At 44.8% G+C, this 25,683-nt stretch overlaps 1 protein-coding gene across 1 annotated transcript in view; it reads left to right on the top strand.

Annotated features, from left to right (window-relative positions):
* ME1 (malic enzyme 1) overlaps positions 1 to 25,683 on the top strand; it is a 1,446,246-nt gene that overhangs the window by 575,700 nt on the left and 844,863 nt on the right. The window contains exon 4 of the mRNA XM_078648140.1: positions 12,484 to 12,559. Coding sequence (XP_078504266.1) covers positions 12,484 to 12,559 — 76 coding nt within the window. The remainder of the gene's footprint in view (positions 1 to 12,483; positions 12,560 to 25,683) is intronic.

Genomic DNA, 25,683 nt, shown 5'->3' with positions numbered 1-25,683 from the left:
ACTGATATTGCACTGCTCACTCTCCAACGCCAATAATTTAATCTTAAGTGACTTCAATCTGCATTGAAATGATGATAATGATTCTCTTATATACTCCCTAAATGAACTCTTACTTAGCAAATATCTTATGCAGCACTGCAAAGGCCAAACGCACACCGGAGGTGCAACCCTAGTTGCCATCATAGCCCACAATGCAGCAGTGAATATTGAGAACATCCTTCCAGTTGACTGGTCAGATAATTACACCATCCTGTTCCAAACCACAATGGTCCCACAACATAAGTCAGATTTCCCAAACAGATCTAGAATATATAATGAGGTCTCTACTTCCTTCCCCAACTGACAACCTATCAACAGATGATCTTACATCCCACTATAACTCAACGATATAAACCATCCTAAACCGACTAGCCCCCCTGAAGCCCAAAATAATTGGATCATATCTCGTTATCCTGGTTCAACAAAGAACTCAATGTTGAAAGAAGACACCTTAGAGCTGCAGAAAGACTTTGGGGGTCGAATTCTTCCTCAACCTGCCTTCAATAGCTCAGAATAGAACGCAGGAAATACAAAAGCCACATCCTAAAAGAAAAAGCTGCATTTTTCCACAGAGCGCTTGATAAAGATTTTGCCCAAGGAACTTTTCAACGTCATAAAAAAACAAACCTCGTAACCAGCAAACAAAGTTCACATGTCTCTAAAGAACATTGTGACAAATTCTCAAAAATCTTCAATGACAAAATCACGGAGATCAAACTCTCCCCAGATCTCCATACCCTGCCTTCTACCGTATACAACACACCTTCGTTCTCTTCGAAATCCCAAGAAGCGGACACCTTCCGGAGCCCCCACGATGCAATACAATCCTAGGTTCCTGCTCAACTCACAAGAGCTGGAAGCCATTGAACCTGCTCATAGAGGAGTACATCTCAAAGGTGACTGCAAACTCCAAGCACTCTTCTCAGTGGAGGAGTGTGGCTCAATGGTTAGAGCGGCAGACCCTGATGCAGAGTTCTGGCCAGGGACCAGGGTTTGATTCCCGCCTCGGCGGGGTCTCAGGCTCAATTTCCTCGGACCTGTTAATTCTCGCCTCGGTGCCTATTCTAATCACGGGCCCCACGCTGCAACTCTGGGCAATAGCTTGCTTAGCCTCCACACCGGCCCCAACAGCGCTAAGGATGCCTGGCTTCACCCTGGAGGTGCCCAGGAGTGGACACTTCAAAGGGAAAGCCAGGTGGGGTTCCACAGCGGTATAAGTATCAGCGCCAGGAAGCCGAATAGGCGACACCGCAAGGTGACCGTCTGGTGACAGTGCGCTTTATAAGTACCATGACATTTACATTTACATTTACTCCTCTCACCTAGCTGACCCTCTTCTGGCCTCCTTGGTGAAGAGTCTCAACCACGACATAACATCTCTCTGGACTAAGATAATAAACAGCTCCCTGAGCAAGGGTATTATGCCTGACAGCCTTAAACTGGGCCAAGTCACCCACTTGGTAAAAAAATCAAGTGCTGACCCGGATGACCTCAGCAACTTCAAGCCCGTTTCCAACCTTCCTTTTATGGCGTAAATTCTTGAGAAATACGTTCTTTCCCAACCCAATCACCACATTGTCACCAACAATCTTCTTGGTTCACTACAATTGGGTTTTAGGATAGGATGCAGCATGGAAACAGCTATACTTAATATTGCAGATGACATACACAAATTTCTGGACACGGATAGATGCTGCCTGCTCATCCTTCTAGACTTATCAGCAGCCTTCAACACAATCAGTCTCTAGTTGCTTTTAGAATCCCTCCAAAAACAGATCGGAGTGAATGGCCTGGTTCTGAAACGGTTCACCTTTTATCTACACAACTACTCCCAAATAAAAATAAACAACTCGATCTCTGATACCTCCACCATAACAAGGGGTGTCCCCCAAGACTCAGTCCTCTCATCTACACCCTTTAATATCTACATGGAACCCGTCATCACCATAATCAAACAAACAAACATCCCATACCACCTTTATGCAGACGACTGTATCTTGAAGTATCCTCTCTTCAGGGACCTATGCTGGTTGAACTCCACCCTCATTAAAGCCCATAACTGACTCTCCCACAACCACTTAAACCTCAACCAAGACAAGGTGGAAACCATTCTCCATCTAACAATGGACAAACCGCCCAGATCCAAGAGTGGCCTAAGTGGTCTAATGCCATTGATGCTTTTAACTGGAATCTGACTCTTGCTGAATCTGTCAAATCTCTGGGGCTCACTCTGGATCCAAGTCTAAGTATGAGCCTACATATAAAGAATTCAGCTAAGAGTGCATTCTACAACCTAAAACCCTTACAAAAATCAAGCCCTTCCTTGCTCCAAATTGATTGAAGAATCGCCACCCAATCGATGGTGATTACTAGATTGGACTATGAGAACGTCACCCTCCCTGGCACAGCTAAGTTGCACATAGCCCCCTATGTAGGAGTCACACTAATTGTAGGGACACGGTTAGTCACTGAAGTAAAAAGACACAATCACATCTCCCTGTTCCTAATAAATCTAAAATAGCTACTGATTGAAGCCAATGTTGTTTCAAAAACTGCCTGTTGATCAAATTACAATCCACAGTGGAGGTGCAAAACCAAGGGACTGAAAAACAAACAACTAGTAAAACCAGAGACAATCAGACATTTTCACAATGTTGTAAGCCATAGAATTACTGGGGGCATGATGCATTCATTCAACAGGCTTTAGACACTTTGGCCCGAATTAGGATGTCTGTCAGAAAGCCTCCGACCGACATCCTTATTTTGGATTCCAACCGCCGTATTACAATTACGACTGCTGGAATTCAAACCAGCCGACCATTCCGGCTGGCTTCTGACGGGCTCAAGGAGCCCATCAGCCGGTCGGAACCGCCACCATAATCCCATATGGACGACATTTCTGTGTTCGGGATTATGATGTCAGTTTCCAACAGGATTTCTATATCGGGCTTTCCGACATGGAAAGCCTGTCAGAAAGTGACTTTGGGGGCCCCTAGTAGGCCCCCTTTCTTCAGCGGCCTTTGGTTGGGGGTTGAGGGGGCATCTATGGTGCCCTGCACTGTGTGGTGCCTGCCCCACGGTGCATGGATGTACAGTGACTCCCATTTCCTTATGGGAGCTTGTGCTGCGAACGTTTTTCTGACTGCAGCACAAGCTCCCATAGGGAAATGGGAGTTTGCTACCGCACCATGTGCGGTTGCATCATATTTGGGGTTACGGACCGGCGACCCGAGGTCGATCAGTTTCAAAACCGCATGGATTTTGGTCAGAGGCAACTACGACCGACATCCTAATTAGGACCTTAATGTTCTAGGCAAAATCTTATTTTGGTTTCAACCAGTGTGATTCTGTAATTGCAAAATAGGCAACAAAACGACCGTGTAGGGTGTAAAATATTAATTTAGAGAATATTATAAAACGATTGTACAAGTGCAATTGCCATTTCCAGTTGTACACATGATTTTGTGAGATTGTGAAGTACGATTTTAATACCCAGAAATATGTCTCTGGGATCTAGAGTACCATACTAAGGGCCAGATGTACGACTGCAAAGGGGATTTTGGCCCCTTTGCGACCACAAAATAGGTCAGCCCAGTTTGCTAACCCTATTTTGCAAGTCGCTAATCAATTAGCGACTTGCAAAATAGGGTTAGCGACCTGCTATTAGGAAGGGGCATGCCAAGGGTGTCCCTTCCTAATAGCGAGTCCATAACCCATGTATGAATGTTTTGCGACCGCAATTGCAGTCGCAAAACACTTGCAGTTTAACACCCTTCTCAGAAGGGTGTTAAGGCACTAGCAAACTGGAAGGGGTCCCCCTTTGGAAATGCATGCACAAGTATTTTTTCAGAGGCTGTCCACAATGGGGATCAGGCCATTTGGTTGCCTGATATACCAGCTGCACACGTTGGTGAATCTTCTGAAAGACAACTACATCCGGCAGCCTCAGAACCCCCGCTTCCTCACCTCCCCTTTCAGGACGTACTGGCTTCATGCAGTTTATCCAGTTTAAGCATAGGTTCTCCTGTTGCTTATATAAAGGAGTTTATGCCTTTGATTGTAGCCTGTAAAATAGTTTGGTAACATGCCAAACACATAGTTATATTTATGGGTGTCTTTTTCACTATTTATACCCATCCCCTTTGACCATTGCTTGAAGTTGCTCTATTTGTTTTAGAGCAGAAGCTCGAGGTTATCCTCAGCCTTGCCCACCTGACCTCTGTTAACCAGGGCACCCAGGTATCTCAAAGTCAATGTCATCTATCTGAAACCCTGGTCATCAACCACTGCGCTTGTGATGCACTTTCAAATAAATAAGATTTCACTTTTACTCTGTTTGATTTTACATCCTGAAAGACAGAAAATGTATTGATTAGGGAAAATAGCACTGGTACCAAGGATCTAGACACCCTCGTTGTAGAATGTTGTTTGTAAGAATCCCACAGAGGTATTCACCTCCTTTTTGATCCATGTCTGCCTGATGGTGGCTGCTAGAGTTTCAAGCACCAGCGAGGATAGGAAAGGCGAGAGACATCCCTCTCTTGTACCTCGCAAGGTAGAGAAAGTATAAAAAAAAAGGCCCTGCAGTCAATATATGTAGTGAGTTCATTATAACGCTAATTCACCTTAGATATAAAGTCAACACCCAATCCAGTCTTTCCACTGTGCTGTAAAGATAGCAAGATTTTGACGCTGTTGAAAGCCTTTTCGATGAGTAATGACACAGCCACAGTCTTCTCCTAGTCACCAATAAACAGCCACAGAAGACTGGAGAGATATCTCAAGTGCAGCCTGGCACAAAGTCCACCTGGGATTCGTGTATAACACTTCGGGTTACTAGTTGTAGTCGGTTCATCAGGACTACACCCAGAAATGTCACTTCATTGTTATTGACAGAAATGGGTCTGTTATTGGTGCATACTTGCAAATCTTTTTCCAGTCTAGTAGAAAGCTTATGATCACTTTGTTAAATTCATTATGTAATCAGCCAGTGGATTTAGCCTCCTTCAACATGTCGAGAGGATTGGGGTGAACTGATCCTTACTTTTTTGTAGATTCCCCAGGGAGACCACTATCACCAGGCACTTTACTGTAGGGTAGTTATGAGATCCCTTCTGAAATGTCTTCCACTATGATTTCCCCCATCTAACCATGATTCATGCTAGTTGCATAGTACAGGGAGAAATACACCAAAAAAGAAAGGTTTTGCTTCACCTGGATAGCATCAGCCATGTCCGAATGGTATAAGCGTTTCAAAGGCCTTAGTAATTTCAACTGGAATGTTAATAAGCTCATCAGTCATTCTTAATGAGAGAATTGCTGTTTGGGCCTCCCTTGCCTGATTTGTGCACGCAGTAGTCATCAATTTTTTCTTCCTGTTCATAATTGTGCCACTTAAGCCTATGGATGACATAGTTGGCCTTTGAAGAGAACAGTGAATTTAGGTCATATTTTTCTTTTCTAAAAGCCTCAAGTTTCTCATAGTTGAGTGGTCACTGTAAGCCTGCATTGATGTTCTAATCTTTGCTTTGTGAGCAAGTTGGTCATCCCTCATCATGCGTTTGACCAAATCCAAGTGGCACATCTAGCACTATGTAGAGTTACCTTGCCAGCTGCCTATAACTTCTGTGCTGATGTGGCAGAATCCCTCTTTTAGTGAAGATATGTCCTAAAGTTCTCCCTCAGGAAACTTATCTCAGCTGGTCTGTCCCTAGTCATATTCATTCTCAATCTCTTGAATGGAGGTTCAGTATGCTAGAGTTTCAGTCACAGTAAAATCGGTGAGCTATCCGAAATTCCACCCATCAGGATAGCACAATAAGAAAAGAATGACTATTGAATGTGATATGCAAAATTAGTCTTATTTTTTAGCAGGTATTGTGAGCACATGATACGAATGTGTAGTCCCTAAGTCTAGGTTTAGTGAATGCCATGGGTCTATTAGCCTGTGATCCTATACCAAATCAACCATTTGGACACTGTCTCTCCCACTGGGCCTGAGCTGTGAACTAGACGACACTAGTATAAGGGCCAGCAATGAGGGTGGGAGCTTAATGTGTCAGTTTCAGTAAATACATATATCCACATTGGGACCAACAAATGTTTTCAATTAGTTTGCTGTATAATTTTTGTGTGAATAAGATTGCTACTCCACATCGTATTAGTCCAATCTTGGCTGTGGGAGCATCAAAGAAGGTTGTTCGCTATGAGCATCACACTACTGCTGACTATTCTGCTAATCCAGTCTCTCTTAAGCCTTTGCAGAGTAGTGGATGTTCCTTGTAAAAGAGCAATAGCAGGGGCTTTTGTTGCAGTACATGTGAGGATTTATTTTTTCTTTAATGTAGTGGGTTAGGCCTTTGATGTTTAAGTGACAACAGTGAGAGACAGCCCTTGCCATAACAAGCTTGTGCTGAATTCCAGCAAGTTAAGTACGTTAAGGATTGTTTGGTGCTATGCTACCCGGCTAATTATCCTTGGCAAGAGATGCATCTATTGACAATGGTGTAATTCAATAGTGGGGGATGAAAGCGAGAGGGTATAAAAATTGTATGATTGGAGCTTTCAGAAATTGTATTCTTGGGAAGGAGTAACAAATGTCAGAAAGACTTGTAATATGAGGGGATAAAGGTGGGAGGGGTAGGGGATGAAGGTTGGCAGTAAAAGGGTGGTGTACACCCGTTTAGGCCAAAAGAGAGCAGCTATACCACCACCCAAATTGAATACACTACTTTGGACAATGGGGTATAACTTTCAACTTCCCACTGGGGGTGGGCGGTAAACTCTGCTCTGCTGGCGGAATTTATGGCATTCCATTTGAAGGGTGGAGTTTTCCAGCACCCACCACTAGTTTTGACACTCTTCTCAGTATGCAGACATGTTTATTGATCAGGATCACAACACATTTACTGCTCTAGTCGGCAATATATTCCCCCATCCAGGTCTAGCAATCGGACGGACCTCTGTTCATCACAAGCCACATGCCATTGGCTAATTCTTGAACAGAATGTCAGTGAGAGGCATACATAGGCAATGGCATACCGTAGAGCCATTCTGCCAATAATATTAATCAAAAGGTGCAAGATCCACCTCTTCAGGGTGGAGTCAAAGCCAACGACAAAGGACCCTATGTGCCTCTGAGTCTAGAGAGTACCATGTGCCCTGGGCTGGATCCATAACTCACAAAGACAAGCAAGGTGTACCTAACAGGCTATAAGTAGCAGGAAGTGGCCAATTGGAGCATGACATCTCTGAGGTAGGCGGAACAGATGCAGGCAACCAATGGAAACAACCGTTAGAAGCGTCTGGAGATGCTGGATTCCATTCCACACTTACCTCCTGGCCAATGAGCAGCTACCTCACAGGCTCCTGCAGGAGCTCCGCCCCATCCTCGGGACGTAGGCAGTTCAGAGGTGTGCTCCTGTGGCTCAGGCAGGGAAGTTGCAGCAGCCCCGGGACAGGCATCGGGGTCCCCGAATAGGACCGTCAGACGGGAAGCTTCGGTCTAGCAGCAGGTAGGAGCTTGCCCTGCACTGCGAGTAGTACCTACCCCACCGGGCTTCCTTATTCAGTCCCTACCTCGTCCCTCAGGTAGGGGTGGTGGTGGTGTTGCCATTATCCACCGGGATCACCTCCTCTGCAAATCCAATGATGCACAGATTCCCGACTCTGAAAGCCTGCTATTCACAATTAAGGTAGACCCTACTAACTCCCTTACAGGGATCCTAGTGTACCGCCCCCCCGGTCATCCAGGTCCTTTTGCTAGTTCTCTCTTGGACACAGTAGCTACACATGCCCACTCCATCACTAATTTCGTGATACTAGGAGACCTGAATATTCACTTCGATGACCCTTTAGATTCTGGGGCTGTCGACCTGATCACTGATCTGGCGGCTCTCGACATCCGCCTCCTAAACACTGGGGCATCTCATAACAAAGGTCACCTGCTGGACCCCGTGTTCACGAGCACTTCCACTATGCAAGCCAATAAGTCCCTTCCCCTCCCCTGGACGGACCACTTTTTAGTCTCCTTCCAACTACCACGAACTTTTAGGAAACCTCAAAAACCACCCACTTACACTAGGGACAGGGCCTGGTCCAAGCTTCCTACCGAAGAATGGACCAGGACCCTTAAATCAACCACCCCTGCCTATGCAGAAGACCCGGCTATCGCCGATAGTAAATTTAGAGAGTGGATTACTACCTCCCTGGACTCCGTGCTCCCATTTAGAACTCGGGAGGACAAAAACGGAAAACCAGGTTCCGCCCCGTGGTACACCCCGGAACTCCGACTACTGCGCAAAAACTGTAAGAGAGCCGAACGACTTTGGAGGAAAGACTGGCAGCACGCCAGCAAGGAAGCCTACCAAAACTCGGTTAGACTATACAAAACTGCTATTAGGCACTCTAAAGCTTCCCACTACGATACTCGGATAAAAGAATCCACTAACTCAGCCAGGGAATCTTTCCAAATCGTAAAGGAGCTTCTGAAAGTACCTATCACTCCCTCCTCCAACATACCCCCGGTGGACCGAAGCAATGAACTAGCCACCTATTTCCATGACAAAATTGCTCGCATTCTAGCATCCCTTCCCCCTTCGTGTCCCTCTAGCCACATGGACAATAATTCACCCCCCAGCCAGACTGGAAACAGCCTACCCCCCCAACTTGCGACATTTAGGCCAGTAAGCGGCAACGAGGTAGAAGCCATCATGACCAAAATGAAAAGCGGATCTCCCTTAGACCCTGTTCCCTTCAGATTCCTTAAAACCGTAGCCCCCGTCGTCACTCCCACGATCACAGAGCTCATTAATAGCTCACTTGCCCAGGGATCTGTCCCCGCTAGCTGGAAGAGTGCAGTGGTGAAGGCACTCCTTAAAAAACCCCAGCTAGACCCAGCAGAAATGGCAAACTACCGGCCAATTTCACTACTCCCTGGCATTAGCAAGGTAGCCGAGAAATTGGTCAACCGTCAACTGTCCCAGTTTCTCGAGGCAAATAACATCTTGCGGCAATCCCAAACTGGGTTCCGCCCGGGCCACGGCACAGATACTGCCCTTCTTGCCGCCATCGAGGAGGCAAGGTGCATTTTAGATTCAGGAGGGTCAGTGGCAGTGATCCTCCTGGATCTTAGTGCAGCCTTCGACACAGTTAACCATCGTGTCCTCCTCCATCGGCTGGCGGCAGCAGGGCTCACCGGGACGGCACTCAGATGGATAGAGTCCTTCCTTACCGGGCGTACGTTTCAGGTTTGGGACGGCAATTACCACTCGTCCATCCTCCCCCTCACGTACGGGGTTCCACAGGGATCGTCCCTGAGCCCGACGCTTTTTAATGCCTACATGGCCCCCCTTGAAGACGTGGTGACACCATTCGGTATAAAAATAGTGAGCTATGCCGATGACACACAGCTTGTCGTCTCCCTGTCCCAACTAGACGACCACCCAGACAACCTGGCAAATTGCCTTACGGAAATCCACGGTTGGATGTGTGACTCATCTTTAAAACTAAACGGGTCAAAAACCGAAGTGATGCTCATGGGAAAGCAATGGGTGACCATCCCCCCAGCGGTCTGGCCAGACGTGTTCGGGGAAATTCCTACCCCGAAACATGAAATAAAGACCCTAGGAGTATGGCTAGAACCCGAACTTTCAATGAAGACGCAAGCGGCCAAAACTGCAGGGACCTGTTTTGGGCTGATGCGCACCACCCGCAAGATTCTCCCCCTACTCCCCCCTGCCTCCAGGAAACTACTAGTCCAAGGGCTCATACTGTCAAGATTAGACTACAGTAACATGGTCTATCTGGGAGCCCCTGAGGCCACACTGACGAAACTTCAACGAACCCAGAATGCAGCAGCCCGTTTACTCATGAACCTTCCATCCAGAGTGTCAGCGAAACCTGCCATCAGGGCCTTGCACTGGCTCCCTGTGCGCCAAAGGGTGGAATTCAAAGCCATGTGCACGGCATACAAATTGATCAATGGAGTTGGCCCTTCGATCCTCAGCGACCTGGTCACTCCCTATAAAGCACCTAGATCCCTGCGGTCCGAGAATGAGCACCTAGCCAACATTCCCAAATTTAAAAAGACACGTACGGGAGGTCGACGCTTCTCCGTGAAAGCCTCCACTGGATGGAACTCCCTCCCACGTACCCTCAGATTGGAATCCAATTATTTGGCCTTCAGAAAAATTTTTAAAACCCTTCTATTCCCTAAATAACGTCTTCCCCCTCTTTCTTCCCTTCATCTGGATAACATTCCTCATAGCGCGGGGATGCCCTCGGGTCACCAGGCGCTTTATAAATCATTAAAATAAAAATAAAATAAAACTTGTTTCATCTTATGCATTGCAGTTTCAGACCTACAGCTGCTTGTGACCGCAGTGTACTCTCATGGGAGACTACATTTCACTTAGCCACCAATACGGACAGGAGTCAGTCCTACATGTGCTTTAAGAGTTTTGTATAAACAACATAATGTGGTGCTCATGATGCGCTTTTGGTTCCTGGTATACTAACAATACCAAATACCATTACACTGTGCGTCTTTTTCCCCAAACCTTGATATTTCGTGGCGTAGTCGTTTCTTCTCATCTGTGATCTTAGAAGTGCCTTCAAGCTCTAACATGACCGAACTTCGGGGCATATTACCAAGGGTGGCGATAGGCAATTATTGCCAGTTTAGCGGCCGTTTTCGGCCGCTAAGCGGCGATAATTCTATTGCTCTATTAGCAAGCTGTCGCTAACTGATGTTAGCGACAGTTTTTAGGCGATAGCGAGCGGTTTTGAGTGCGCTTTGCATGTTAGCGATATTTATCGCTAATGACATGCAAAGTGGGTGTACCCAACCTGTTAGCGACTAAAAGCAGTCGCTAACGTCGCTATCGCCTATTAGCAAGGCAGGCGTAGCAATGGAAATATTCCCGCTATCGCTAAAAACCAACGCCTGCTCAGACCAGTTCTTAGCCATGTTATCCAATGGGAGGTGGATAACATGGCTAAGAGCATTTCGTTGCTAATCCGTGAATATCACTGTATTCTCAGCGATATTCACGCATTTCGCCGCTATCGCTGGATATTTTAGCACAATGGAGAAAAACGTTGCTAATAGCATGTTTTCTACGCTAACATATCCAGCGATAGGCAGCGATAAAAAAATCGTCGCTAAGCCTATTTAGCGATAATTATCGCTACTTGTTGGTAATATGCCCCCTCCTTTTGTGTGTATTCGCCCTACCTCGATGTCAATTATACTAGGAAAGGTTTGAGGAAGACCGCATTGAAAGCTTGTGCGGCACAACGGGTATCTCTGCATTAACCATTGCTTGCATGCTATATCCCGAGATGAAAACTCTACGCTGTCTACCACAGCTAAGGCATTGATGGTAGTTTGTGGACACGCGTCAATTACCATTGTTTGTAGGTACCTATGCAGACTACTCTGCTTATAATCTGCAAGTATTGTTTATTTTCTGGAAGTATGCTTAAAACAATATATCGTAGTCTGACTTTTCCGGTCTGAATTTATCTTCCTCCCATTATACTCATGCTATGTAATTTATTCATATAAGCGTTAAACAAACAGAGGGCCACAGAAGTGACACAAAGTCACATTAGGTTATTATTAGCAGTGGCCACTCTCCAACTACTTTCATCATCACGTGTGTTTATCTAACTGATAACAGGACCTGAGGTGGGTGCAAAGCTTATGCGCAGGCACGAGTTAACACACACATGTTATAAGTAACTTATAGAACGTATTATCACCAAATGCTCTCTTAGCATCAATGGATCGAAGCTGAATAGCACCCGGATTTTGGGCCATATTATCAAGAAAGTGCGATACATTATCGCCGCTTTTATCGGCAGGAAGCTGCCGCTAAAGCGGCGATAATGGGCTTGATAATATGCCCCAGTGAATTCCCATAGCAGCACAGGTTAACACCAGAACCTGGCCTCCTATGGGAATTCACAAGGGCATATTATCAAGCCCATTATCGCCGCTTTATCAGCAGTTTCCTGCGATAAAAGCGGCGATAATGTATCGCCCTTTCTTGATAATATGGCCTTAAGTTTTTTTAAATGAATGGGCTTTTAGAAGTTTCCAGCAGAGGGTATTTGAATTTGTGTCCCGAAGTTCAAGGGAGAGGATTTTTCACATAGAAGGCGCTACCACCACTGGCTAGGCACATCTTTTATGTAAACAGACAGTTTCTGCTCCCACCACAAGGAGGGTGCACCAGTCTTAACATTTGTTAGCAGTGCATTTATATAGACGGATCCAATATAAAACCAATTTAAAACCAAATGTATCTTTTCCCCTTTAAAATCAGGGAAATACTGTTTATCGTTTAATCATGATTTCTATATATAGAATAAAATTGTTTCTTGAAATAGCCTATGTTTAAGTAAGCATATGCATAACAAATGTCTTTTACATTGCAGAGGTCTTTTTATTACAATCCATGACCGGGGACATCTTGCAACTCTGATGAAATCATGGCCTGAAGATGTCATTAAGGTAACTTGAATATACAATGTGTGTTGCCCATGTTTGCACTTATCATTACAATCGTTTCTATAAATATCAGACAACAAAGACATACAGTTATTGACTTTGTATCTTCTTCAGGTGATCATTATGTTACTACGAGTCTACTATTACCAAAGGTGGTTAATTTTCAGTAGTCTATGTTAAAGATAAAATTATTGTTTGTTTATATTTTTCTTTAAGCTACTTACTCATTATACATTGTCAGATAATTTGAACAGTAATCCTACATAAGGAAATAAGCCCTAATTAAACCTTGTTTGAGCTTTACTCCTCCTCCACCATTGCAAGGTTGCTGCTCCTCCCCATGATGACACGATTACAGCCCCCCACTCCCTTTTTCATGATTTCCACCCCCTTTTACAGTGGCAACATTAAATACGGTACGCATATGAAGTGAGACAAAAATTGACAATGTACACACTTGCATTTTTGCGCATTGCCTCATCAGGCTTCTTCCAGTGAGATGCGGCTTTTTTATCTCTGTTCTTTTTGCAGTAATACTTGGAGACATACTTTTACGGCACTGCAAGCCGAGGGTGGAGGGGGGACGGAGTATAATAAGGAGGGCACGGGTAGGAACCAGGTTGCACAGAAACATAGCACAAACAGTCAGTGCACTTTTGTGCATCGATGTGGTTTCATGCATTAGCGCATTACTCTCAGTATGTTGAACTTATGCTCTAAGATCTATTGGTGAACTGACAGTATTCCAAAACACCTACGTTGAGTTGTGTGCATTTTGCTTATAGATTCATGATGTATCTGATTGTTTAATCAATACAGTACCATTAGATAAACCAGAACCATTTTGATATATACATACTTGGGGCCTCGTTATGAGTTGCACCATACTAACGGTGTGCAAATTCCACAACCATTGTTGTACCATGCAGTACCGCCATACCAGTACCATTATATGATAAGTTAAAAACCAAGATATGGGGAATAACCTTGCAAACCCGGGCCATACTTATGACCCGGTTTGCATCGCCGAGCGACGCAAACCTTAAGTCATATTTTTGAAGTCATGCAAAGGCTTTGAGTGACTGCAAAAATATGGAGTAGCGCAGCTCAGTGCAAATTGCTGTGTTACATTACTCTGCCCTGGGTAGGCGTTCCATGGGTGATCTCATGCACTTCCCATTGGTTTTTGATTTTTGATGAATTCTCTGATTTATAAGACATTGTAAATCTGGGAATGCGCCAAAACGTTACACCTCCCCAGGGGAGGCGTATCGAGGAGAATGTCTTTATTTCTCCTTGTTTTTACTATTTCTATCTGTGCTACGATGTGCAGCACAGCTAGAAAGAGGAAAACACCTCTCAGGATTGTTTTTGCGCAGGAAGGTGCCCCTTCACGCACAAAAACAATCTAGCTTACAACACAGGTACACTTGCAACATGGTGCAAGGTTGACTGCGTTGGTGCTAGATTGTCAGAATGATGTAGGCGCAAGGGGAAAGGACAGGAATGTGTTGTATTTGATAAATACAGCACATTCCTGCCCTTTCCCTCTGATGCATGGCAGCGCAGCAAGGTGCAACAGCAATGTTTATTGCATCTACTTTTTCATTTAAATGGCCCATATGTAAACAAAGTGAACTCACATTTGCAACACCACAGACACTACAGTAACACAAATATTAGAAATACGTAGCTGTTTTCTTTCTGGTTATTTATGTTACCCTAGACTTTGTAAAGGGACGCACAGTGTAGCACAGCAGTTTAGGCCTCATGTTTTCATTCACTAAGCCATTTTTAGGTCTCGCTTGGCGTTGCAGCGCAAATGAGCTATAGTGTAAGCTTTGTGGAAGCTCCGCCCACTCTCCAACCCATCTTCTTCATTGGCTTAGGTCATAAATGCTGCCTTCCGATTGGTTTTAAGCTTGTTAGTCCCTCCCCATGACAGCCATGTCAGTCATTTGTATCCTTCCATGGCTACTGGTCCCTTTACTGCACAGACTACTTCCTTCCTTTCCCTCCTTACCCCCCACTCCCGCAGTCCGTGACTTCTTGGGGCCCCCCTCCCACACACTCTGTCATGCTTGTGCCTTCTCGCGCCCGCACGCAGTCCCGTTTTCATTGCAATAGGTCTTGCATAAATGCATGTTCTATTGCATTGCCTATGCTTGTTTAAAGAAGGTTCCATGCGTTCCTTCCGGATCGTTCAGTCACTTCCGGGATTTGGAAACATTTTTGGTTTCGCTGTGCGATTCACCTTTTATGTAAAAAGGAAAAAGGATATAAATTCGATCTGAGGCAGGCCGTAAAACAGCCTCTGGAAGCCCTGTGGGCCCTTCTCTTTAAAAAAGTGACTCCGCAATTTAATCTCAAGTGATGCGGTGTTTCACAGAGTGCCCTAAATTTTACAGCCATCTCAGATTGCGGCTAACTCGCGTCTCATCCGCCTGGGGTGATATAAGGCGGCGCACAGTTTAATTCAGCGCATTATAGAAACACATGGCTGAAGCTTCTACTACAAAGCGGGTTACAGTAAAGCTGCCATTGAGGGCGACAAAGGAGAGCTTTTTATTGGCTGCGGTCTATCATCCCTTCTCATGGAAATGTCTCACACAATGAGCGCTGCTTTGCATCCATATCCCGAGTAAAACAACAGAGCTAGCAACGTGCCCTAGTCTGTGCACAGACAAAGTGAGGAGGGCACGTCACAAGCACATATCCAGTAATGTATCGTGGAATGAGCTGGTTAGCTCTTTGTGCAGACCCTACTCGCACATTCATCTGCCCAACACTGATAAAATAAGTAACTTTTAAATATGTAATAGTAATGATAAAGATTGGCTGGTTTGCTTAGAATGTGCTAACGCGGGATTTCTGGTCTATTGCTGTTAATCCAGATCCCAATTCAGGTCGACTAAATCGTTGGTACCTGTCATTGAGTAAAAGGCAATCTACTACTGGGTTAATCAAGAAAGAACTTACACCACTCTAAAGAACCACTTACCACTGGAAAAGGTTTAAAAGTTTATTATAAAGCCAAAGCTATCTGGAGATACAAGCATCTCAAAATGAGATTCAAAAGGTATACAGGAATCAATACATACAAGAATTCTCTAAATGCTCTTAGTCGGCAGAAGGATATCACTAAAACAAATTCAAAAAGCATTAAAGTTGCCAACATGGACACAAGCTGTAGCTTATGCGTCCTTTACAGAAAGGAAAAGTTCAGGTTAGACTGTCCCTACACTAGACTAAGTGACATCCCTACTTAACAAGATCTTTTCCTAAAAAGGTGTCAGCTGTGGTGACTTCCAAAGAAGATCACACACTTCCCTTAGTCTTTGTCTCAAAGTCGAAGTCTTGCAGTTCCCTATCTGCCTACCCATCCGCTCTCTTAGGTTCCTCAGATCATCTGCTCTCTCTCCACCCCGGGGTGCTGTCCCTAATACAAAATCACATTTCCAATAGGAACGCCCCTGGAGACGCCTCTCACGTGGTGTAGATTCTGGCGGCAAATTCCATGCTGGTAATCCTCGGGACCCTTCGTTAAAGTTGACCTTGCTTCCCAGGCTTCTCTCCGGCAAGACGGTACCCCCTAGAAATTCCTGAAGACTCCTACAGGCCTGTGCCAGGCGTCTCTGAACAAAAGTCTATTCATCATTTTCTGATTAAGCCCCCTCGCACCTGCAAAAGACACTTTTTCTCTGTGGGCCCCAAATTCCGGCCTCCACCATATCTAGGGTCGTAAAACATTTGAACAGGCTTTACAGTTAGTGTCTAGCACGACTTTTCTCTAACGAGCACATGCAGATCAAAGAAGCAACTTTATCTATTCAGGCCTGCTAAAATTACATGAAACGGGCCTCTGCCATATGCACATTTAATTTCTTTGTTTAAACAGTATTCTAACTAACACACATTACTGTAATGTAACACATCTATTTAAAACATTATTTCAATTCTATGATTAATAATACTTTGCAGTAAAATGACATTAGAATCCAAGTTACTTAAAAGTGTAGCAGCATCTTTCGTTTCTTGTGAAATGCTATGTGGCCTACACATTTCCATGGTTTGCAGAATTACATTTCTTTTTCACACAGCCTCATAACGTGAGACTCCAACATCCTTCTAACATTTCTACAAATCTCTACATTAGTTTTTCACACTGATATATGTATCCCTACTCTAATTAAACACTTATATATATCTCTTCACCCTATAGGTTTGACACTCTTGTGTATTCTATTCTAAACTAATACAACGTGCTTGTAAATATGGTGCACTTCTACATTTTTCAGATTTGTGCTCTCTCAATCCCCCCTTTGATGACTTACAGTAGTCATCATCATCACAACACCCTCTCTAAAGTATAGAGTATCAAACTGAAGTCGTTGCAACCTTCCCTCGTTTCATCTCCTCTAGAGCCCTCAGACTCCTGTACTGATTCTCCTGCATCGCAGCTAATCTCCTCCCCTGCTCTCGCATGGATCTCTGCAACCTGTTTGCTCTATACCATTTGTACAGTTTCACCAACCCCCACAAAGCGATTACACAAATCACTATTATGATGATAGGTTTCAATATGTACCAAATGATATTCTTTCCCAGGTTGGCAAACCAACCTCCAACTTTACCCATTCCTTGACCTACTTTTTCCCATACTGTTACCTTCGTCAAATCCTCTATTTCATTGTGTATTTCAGTAATGTTTCGAATGTACTTTTCTAGAGGTTTTGAATTGTCTGGAATGTAAGTGCAACATTCCTGGACCTTCAAAGCCTTACAGACTCCGCCCTCTTTGGCTAACAGAACGTCTAGAGCAAGTCGGTTCTGAAGAACCATTGCCCTTATCGATTGCATCTCTCCCTCCACCAGCATTAAAGATCTAGCAGTACTGGCGGATAGTCTATCTACAACTGTTGCCAATCTTCTTATCTTAACATCATTTAGTGCTATCCCCAAAATAGGAAACATAGCACCAAATACATCTCCAACTACCTCCTCAGCGCTTACATCCCTTCTTCTTCTAGTTTGTTTCCCTCTCTTTCCTCCGCATGGTATATTTTGGGGAAGACAATTGCTAAGTAACATGATCCAAACCAATTATCTGGTAGTTTCACGTATGCATTTCTTCCACAAACAAAATACACATTCGGGATCACCTGCATTTCCTTTAGGAAATCTTTGGAGTAATACTCCAGTTGGAAAGCATGTTCACAACTGACTTCTCCCACAAACACATTCTCATAATATGTTTGACTTCTGTGTATACACAGCTTTCCCCTTTTCTCTCTGTCTAAAGCTATTGGACCATTGCTACCCTTTCTTTGGTGTGCCCTTTCTTCCTGGGTCCAATCTGTTTTCCACTGTCCTGAAGCTTTTAGGACCTTTTGTCTTCTATATCGATCATCCACCTGCCCTATAAACTTTTTCTCAGTTTCTGACACTTTACAAGTCAAATTATTTCTTCGGGCATGTGAAGTATCTAGTGTCTTCCATGGAAGGAAACATTTCTGTAACCTGTCTTCACTTTTGTAATAATCCCATTTATTGAGGTGTTTGTAATTTGGCACCTCTGGCAATATCGAGTCAAAGTTCGAGAAGTAATACTCAAACCCCTCACTTTCATAAAATATGCTCAGCAACAAACTACATGAGATTCCATAGGTCAATGGAAGATGATGATACCTGATGCCTTCATCTACAGAGGCTGGCAACTGCATGCAGACATAGCAGTTCTTCGCCTCCATGACATCAATGTATTCATAAAGCAATTTGGCATAAGCATTTGATTTAAAATTCCCCTGTGATTCGTCTGCATGTAATCTCTTAATCTCAGCATCTAACAAAGCTTTCTCTTTCGCTGTGTTTTCCCCCTGTTTGCCAGCCGTAGGAGGCTTCTGTGTTGATGCACTTTTTGCTTCTTTTTCTGCTTTCACATCATTTTCATGTCCCACTACATATGATACAGTAACCACTAAAACTATAAGAGAAATCACTACCACTAAAAGTGTGCCTACTATGCATTTTGCCCTGCGGTTCGGGTTGCCAGCCTCCATGGTCTCAAGACAGTGTAGCTCTGGTTCTCTTTCACAGTACAAAGTCTCTTTTCTTTGCTTCTCCAATCTTTCGAACCACACCTGGAAGCTGAAAATCCCCTCCGCCAGAACAGTCTCTGAGTTCTGTAGCAATAGACAACCTTAACCCTTCTCCATCCTCTAACTTGAAATCCCTAATTTCGTCGTCTTCTTCTTGAAGCTAGGTTATCTCTCAATCTGTATTTACAAAGTTCTTTGCAAAGTCTCTAGTAATCTGAAATTATGCGTGTTCCAAGAACTTCCACTACTCGCTCAAATATTTCCAAACGAAGAAGGATTCCCTCAAGTATTGGACACCTTGAACAGCAACACGGAAATTCAACTGTCTCTAGAATCAATTTTCTTATTCCGCTCAGGAGAGGAGGATAGACGATGTTGAGTGTCAGCAGCCCTTCGACCTCCACTCCTGGTATCAGCAACTCTACCTCCACTGTTATGATGGGGTCAGTTCTGGTCAGGGTCACTTTCCTCACTCTCCCAGTTCTGCGTCCTTCGGACATCTGTAGCGAGGTAGGTCCACTCAGGAGTAGCGTATCTTCTGCAAGGCACCCGCACCCTCCTTGATCTTCTCGGACCTTCCTGTTCTTGTCCTTGTGCGTTTTCTTCTGGATCTGAGTCTTCGGATATAGGAGCAAGAGTTTCCTCTCGAGCTGGCTTCAAGCTTGGCCTCCTTTTTCTTTCAGGCCAGGTAGCTGCTCCACGCCTTGTTCTCCTATTTCTTGTCCGTTCACTCAGTTCTTGATCACTCTGAACTTGTTCTGTCTCTGAGTTGTTTTCACAGCAGCTTTCTCCTTCAGTGGCAACTTCAGTTTCACTGCCGTTCTGTCTTTCTTCTTCCTCTGGATCTGTGACACTCCCAACTTCTTCAGACACCCCCACAGCTTGACTGGTCCCCTCTTGTGATTCTTCCTCTACAACTGGATTTTCGTCTGAGAGGAGCTGTTTCTTCTAGGGGTGCTGGAACTCTTCAAGTATGGGAAGCGTGGATCCAATTTGGCAGCCCTCCGCACTTCACGGCAGTGTTCGTCGTTAAGATGATCTGGTAAGGTCCTTTCCAGCGCACGTCTAAGCAGTTCTTCCGGACGTGCTTCTTCACCACTATCCAGTCACCTGGACACAGGTCGTGGCATTGATCTCTTGAGGATGGAACTTCTGCGGCCTGTACCTGAAGAGACACAGAATGAATGGCGTCAGACAGCCCCTTGCAATAATCCAGGATCAGGTCATCTGTGATATTCAACAATGCGGTTGTTGGGACAGTTGGAAGTCTCATTGCCCTCCCCATCAGCACCTCGTGTGGAGAGAGACCTGTCCTCCTGTCGGGTGTGCTACGCATGCTCATAAGGACCAAAGGAAGAGCATCAGGCCAACTTAAGGAAGTTGATGAACAAACTTTAGCAATTCGACATTTCAACGTCCCATTTATCTGCTCCACGATACCTGAAGCCTCTGGTCGATAGCTACAATGCAATTTCTGATCAATGTTCAATGCAGAGCAAAGCATCTTCACAACTTCGCTGTTAAAATGTGTTCCTCTGTCCGATTCCAAAGAGGCAGGCACCCCGAAGCGCGGTATCAACTCTCTAAGCAACAACTTTGCTACTGTGAGTGTATCGCACCTGCGTGTAGGGTACGCTTCAACCCATCTGGAAAATATGCATACTACCACCAGAACATACCTAAGGCGGTTGACTTTTGGCATTTCAATAAAATCCAATTGCATTCTGTTGAAGGGCCCCCCAGACCTCCCAATGTGACTCAGTGTAACTGGTGTTCTTTTCCCTATATTCAACTGCTGGCAAGTAACGCATCGCTTACACACTGCTTCTGCTGCAATCCTAAATTTTGGGCAATACCAAGTCTGCCTGAACACCCTCAACATGGCATCTCTTCCCAAATGCACTGGACCATGTATCTGTCGTGCCATTGGCCTCGCTAACTCCTCGGGTAACACTGCCCTTCTATCTGCTGAAACCCAAAAGTCCATTTCACTTCTCACACAACCTGCTGTTTCCCATGCCTGCTTCTCAGATTCAGGTGCATTGTCTTGCATTTGTTTCAAATCTTCCCAAGTATCAACAGTTTCTAACATCACGCTTAGTTCTGTCTTTTCCTGAGCCCCACCTACTTCCACCTCCGTGAAAGTATAACCATGCTCCGCACAATAGCGGGCAACTTCGTCTGCATATCTATTTCCCTGTGACACAAAATCTGTATTTTTCGTATGAGCTACACATTTCACAACCGCAATTGCGGCAGGACCCTGTAATGCTTCTAACAGCAGTTGTACAAATTCTCCGTTTCTGATTGGCGAACCAGAGGAGGTCATGTAACCCCTCTGAGACCACAATTGCCCGAAATCATGAACTACACCGAAACCATATTGGCTATCAGTATATATGGTGACTCTAATTTTGCTACCTGCTATACAGGCACGGGTCAATGCAATGATTTCTGCTACCTGAGCGGAGTGTACTCCTTCCAGGCAAGCGGCTTCCACAACTCCAGTAATGGTGCAAACAGCATAAGCTGCTCTCAACCGACCAGTATCATCTCTTAAACATGAACCATCGACAAAGTAAATTTCATCTGGGTCGATCAATGGTTCATCCACAATATCTGGTCTTGGCTTCGTACATAGTTCAGTCACATCAAGGCAATCGTGATCTTCACAGTCTTCGCTTTCTATGTCATTAGGAAGTGGCATCAGTGTAGCAGGATTCAAGACAGAACACCTCTTAAGGGTCACGTTCTCTGCAGCAAGAATAACTTGCTCATAGCGCATGAGCCTACTGTTAGTCAAGTGCTGGGTCTTGGTCCTGGTCATTAACAGTTCCACAGAATGAGGTACATACACCACTAACTGGTGTCCCATCACAATGCTTTCACAACGCTCAATGCTGACACCTGTTGCAGCAACGGATTTGAGACATCCGGGCAACGCTGCGGCTACTGGGTCTAAGGTAGCCGAAAAGTATGCAACTGGTCTACGGGCATTTCCATGGACTTGCACTAAAACTGACAAAGCACAGCCCTCCCTTTCGCAGCAATAGAGGGAAAATGGCTTCTCGTAGTCCGGCATTCCCAGAGCCGGAGCACGACACAAGTCATCTCTCAGCTGTAGGAACGCCATCAAGCACTCATTGTCCCATGGTACCGGATCACTCACCTCCTTGTGCGTCAGTTTCTGTAAGGGTTTTGCTTTCAGTGAAAAGTTAGCTATCCACTGCCGGCAATAACCAACCATTCCTAGAAACATCCTGACTTCTCTCTGTGTTGTAGGCGAGTTCATCTTCATGATTGCCTCTATTCTATCTGGTGACACCTTGCGCTTTCCTTTTTCTATCCGGTGACCCAAGTACTGTACTTCCGTCAGACAGTACTGCAATTTGCTCGGGGATACCTTGTGTCCATTCTCAGCTAAATGGTTCAACAAGGCGATGGTGTCTTCCTTGCAAGCCTCTTCTGTTCCTGACGCAACAAGTAGGTCGTCTATGTACTGGACCAGAACTGAATTCTGTGGCAGCACTAGACTTTCAAGGTTCTTTTTCAACAGCTGGTTGAAAATTGAAGGGCTATCTGTGAACCCTTGTGGGATTCTACACCATGTTAAGACGCGACTCTCCATTTTAAACGCAAAAAGGTACTGGCTTTCTTCATCTAATGGGATTGAAAAGAAAGCCTGACAAAGATCTATCACTGTGAACCACTCAGCTTGGAATGGTATCTGAAACAGTATTACTGATGGATTCGGTACCACTGGACAACATGAAACAACAATGTTATTAATTTTTCGAAGGTCCTGTACTATTCTAAATTTCCCACTAGGTTTCTGCAAACCCATAATCGGGGAGTTGCATGGGCTTCCCACGATTTCCTTCAGTATTCCCTGTTTAATCATAGAGTCGATCACGGGTTTTATTCCTGCAATCGTCTCTTGGGACAGCTTGTATTGTGGCGTTCTTGGATAATCAACATTTGGTTTCACTATGATCTTTACTGGCTCTACCCCTTTGACCAATCCTATCTCCTCTCCTGTAAAATCCCATACTTTGGAAGATACTGCCTCGCGTAAGTCCCAAGGAAGATCCTCCACAGTCAGAGTAGGATACAGTTCTATGCATGTTCTTGAGTTCACAATTTTGAAGGTAGCGTCATCATCTGTCGTCTCTACCTCTACTCCCTGAGGTGTGCAGTATATGGTACAGTTCAATTTGCACAATAAGTCCCTTCCTAACAGACACACAGGACTAGAATCACACACCACAAACTGATGTTCATTCATGTAGTTTCCGATTTTCACTGACACTGGTTCCGTCAAAGGGCTAGTCATCCTCTTGTTTGCGACTCCTACCACCTGAATTGTTTCCCCCGACATTGGTAGATCCGGAACCACTGCTGATCTCAAAGTTGATCGAGTAGCTCCGGTATCCACCAAGAATGTTGTGGGACATCCTGCCACTTCAGCCTCAACAAATGGTCCTCTTTGATCCACTTCCAGAACTGCCCCGAGGGTACAGTCCTCTTCTTTGCTTACACGTTGTCCTGTCAAGGGATCAATGTAGTAAAATTTTTCCTCATCTGTGAACAAAGGCATTTGTCTATAGACATTTCCTCCAGTTATAATCTTTGGTGGCTGAGGGAACTGAGCTCGTGGAGCCGAAGTCCCCCCTTTGACCACATTACTTTTTGTCACTGTCACCCTTTGAACTGGAACCTCCTGAACTTCTTCCTCTACTTCTATCTCTCCATTTTCAGAGTTATAGGGACACTCGCGTCTCCAATGTCCCACCTGATGACACTGATGGCACTTTGTCGTTCTCTTCAACGCGGCAAGGTCTATTCTAGGTCTCGGGTTTTCCTCGATGTCTCTATTCTGTCCGTTTGGTTTTCGTCCCATTGTCCCTGTTCCCTGTTGGCGCTGTCCACCCTTTCCAGCTGACTGCATCTGTACTACCATCAGCTTCTCTTTTAATTTCTTTGCTTTGGACTCTATCTCATCACTACAGTATCTTGCGTATCTCAAAATCTCATCCAATGGTTTGTTTTGCCAACAAATTAAATGCTGCTGAATCATCAGACAAATATCAGGTCTCAGCCCCAAAACAAACTTTGATACAAATTGTCCTATATCCTTGGGGTCCATTACATCTAGTCCACTGTATTGTTCGAATGCTTTCAGCAATCGCTCATAATACTCATGGACTGTCTCCTTTGGTTCTTGTCTTGTTCTGTCTATTTTTACCCAATCTATGTCTTGTGGCGGCACCTTTTCCTTCAGCCATGTCATTACCCTATCGTATTTCAACATTACAATTTCCGATTGATTGATTGATTGCTTTATTTCGATATGCACATATCATAAAAGCAGTACAAAAGATAAAAACAGCATGTCGAAAAAAAGTAAGACTGTACATATAGTGTAAGAATTAAAAACACGTTAGGTCAGCATAAATTAGATAAAAAAGGATTAAATTGATGTGGACAGTCTTCTAAGTCTAATCAACCAAGCCCATTTTAAAAACTTAGCAACAGCACAAACAATGGGAGGGGCTGTATTGGTTAAAAGAATCCGGAGTGCAACGGAGTGCTGACGAGTCCCCAGTTCTCTGCAGATGGGACCAAGCCAACGTGATCTGGGGCGACCATAGTCCGGGCATTCGAAGAGGAAATGTGGCACCGTCTCTGGCTTATCATGGCAAAGAGCACAGAAGCATGATGTGGGCTGGGCTTTATTCCACCTCGAGCAAAGGTCGGCCAGGGGTAAGGTTCCTAACCGAAATTTCAGACGGTCCATTTGTAGCAGCATTCCTTTCTGGTTCTACCGTTGGCCACTCGACACTAGTCTTGCATGCTGTCCACAAATCTCCTGGCACCACAATGTCAAACAAGGTGTTCAAATCAATCCATAATACCTTTGAGATTTTCACAAACCTTTCTACCTGCTTGTACCACTCAACTGGATTGTCCCTTAACTTCGGAAATGAATTGGTAAATGGAGCCAAATCTCCTCTACTCCAGGGCACATGTACATAGTTCCCATTCGATATTTCTCTCAAAGGAAATGCCTCCATCTGCATTACCCTTCCTTCCGGAGACATCACACTCGTGCTCCGTCTGACAGTACCCCTTTTGGACCACCTCTCTTCCCATTTGTCCAGATCTCTCCACGCTCTTATTCCTGTTATCAGCTCCCTTATGTGAGTCTTTAATCCTGTAGTTCTCTTCTCGTCTAAGTCTTGGTCTGAATACTGCAACCTATGGTTACTCTGTAATGTCTTTGTTCTGGACAAGTCTACCATATACTTCTCTGCCAGTTCAGACAGTTTCTCATGAATTGCTCTTGCCTTTTGGGTAATATCCTTTGCTATAAACAGTAACTCATCTTGTTCGTACAAGTCAATCCTTTCTAAGGCTAACGTCCCATCTATTATCTCGTCCAGATCATTTTTTAAACTAGTGACGTCAAGTCTTTTGGCCTTTACTGCAGCTTTCAGTATGCTAGCTCTAGGGGGTCCATTCACATCTTTCCCATCCCAGCTCCGAGTCCTACGTCTAGGTTCAGGCGAGTTACGGGGAGTCCTCCCATGTTCCCATCTCTCCAGGTCCCATGCAGTTCCATCCTCCCTGGGTGTATGGTGAAACACTTTCCCATTTCTCATAATCCCAAAAGTCCCATCCTGCATGGTTTCCCTAGATGTATGGTAAGACATTCCGTTATTCCCCCTTTCTTCATCATTTGCCGGTGGTCCCTGATCTCTCGACCCATGGCAAGATCCTTCACTGTTCCCCATGCTCCCACGACTCCAGTGCTGTACATTATCATTAGGTGCATGGTGAGTACATCTAAACCTATCCCTGTATTCTTGTGTCCTTCGGTCTCCCTCACTTGTAATGAGACGGGACGTCTCCCCACATTCTGTACTTCTCTCCCTTCTCTCCTGCCCATTTCCACCATCAATATGACATATAACTCCTCTACTCTCTGGGCTGTTACCATCCCACTCCTGACTGCTTGCGCTAGCCCCG

Source organism: Lissotriton helveticus, chromosome 6, assembly GCF_964261635.1.
Source record: "Lissotriton helveticus chromosome 6, aLisHel1.1, whole genome shotgun sequence".
In the NCBI taxonomy this organism is placed as follows: Eukaryota; Metazoa; Chordata; class Amphibia; order Caudata; family Salamandridae; genus Lissotriton; species Lissotriton helveticus.
The sequence above is the reverse complement of the archived record's forward strand: the minus strand, read 5'-3'. Positions and strand labels throughout refer to the sequence as shown.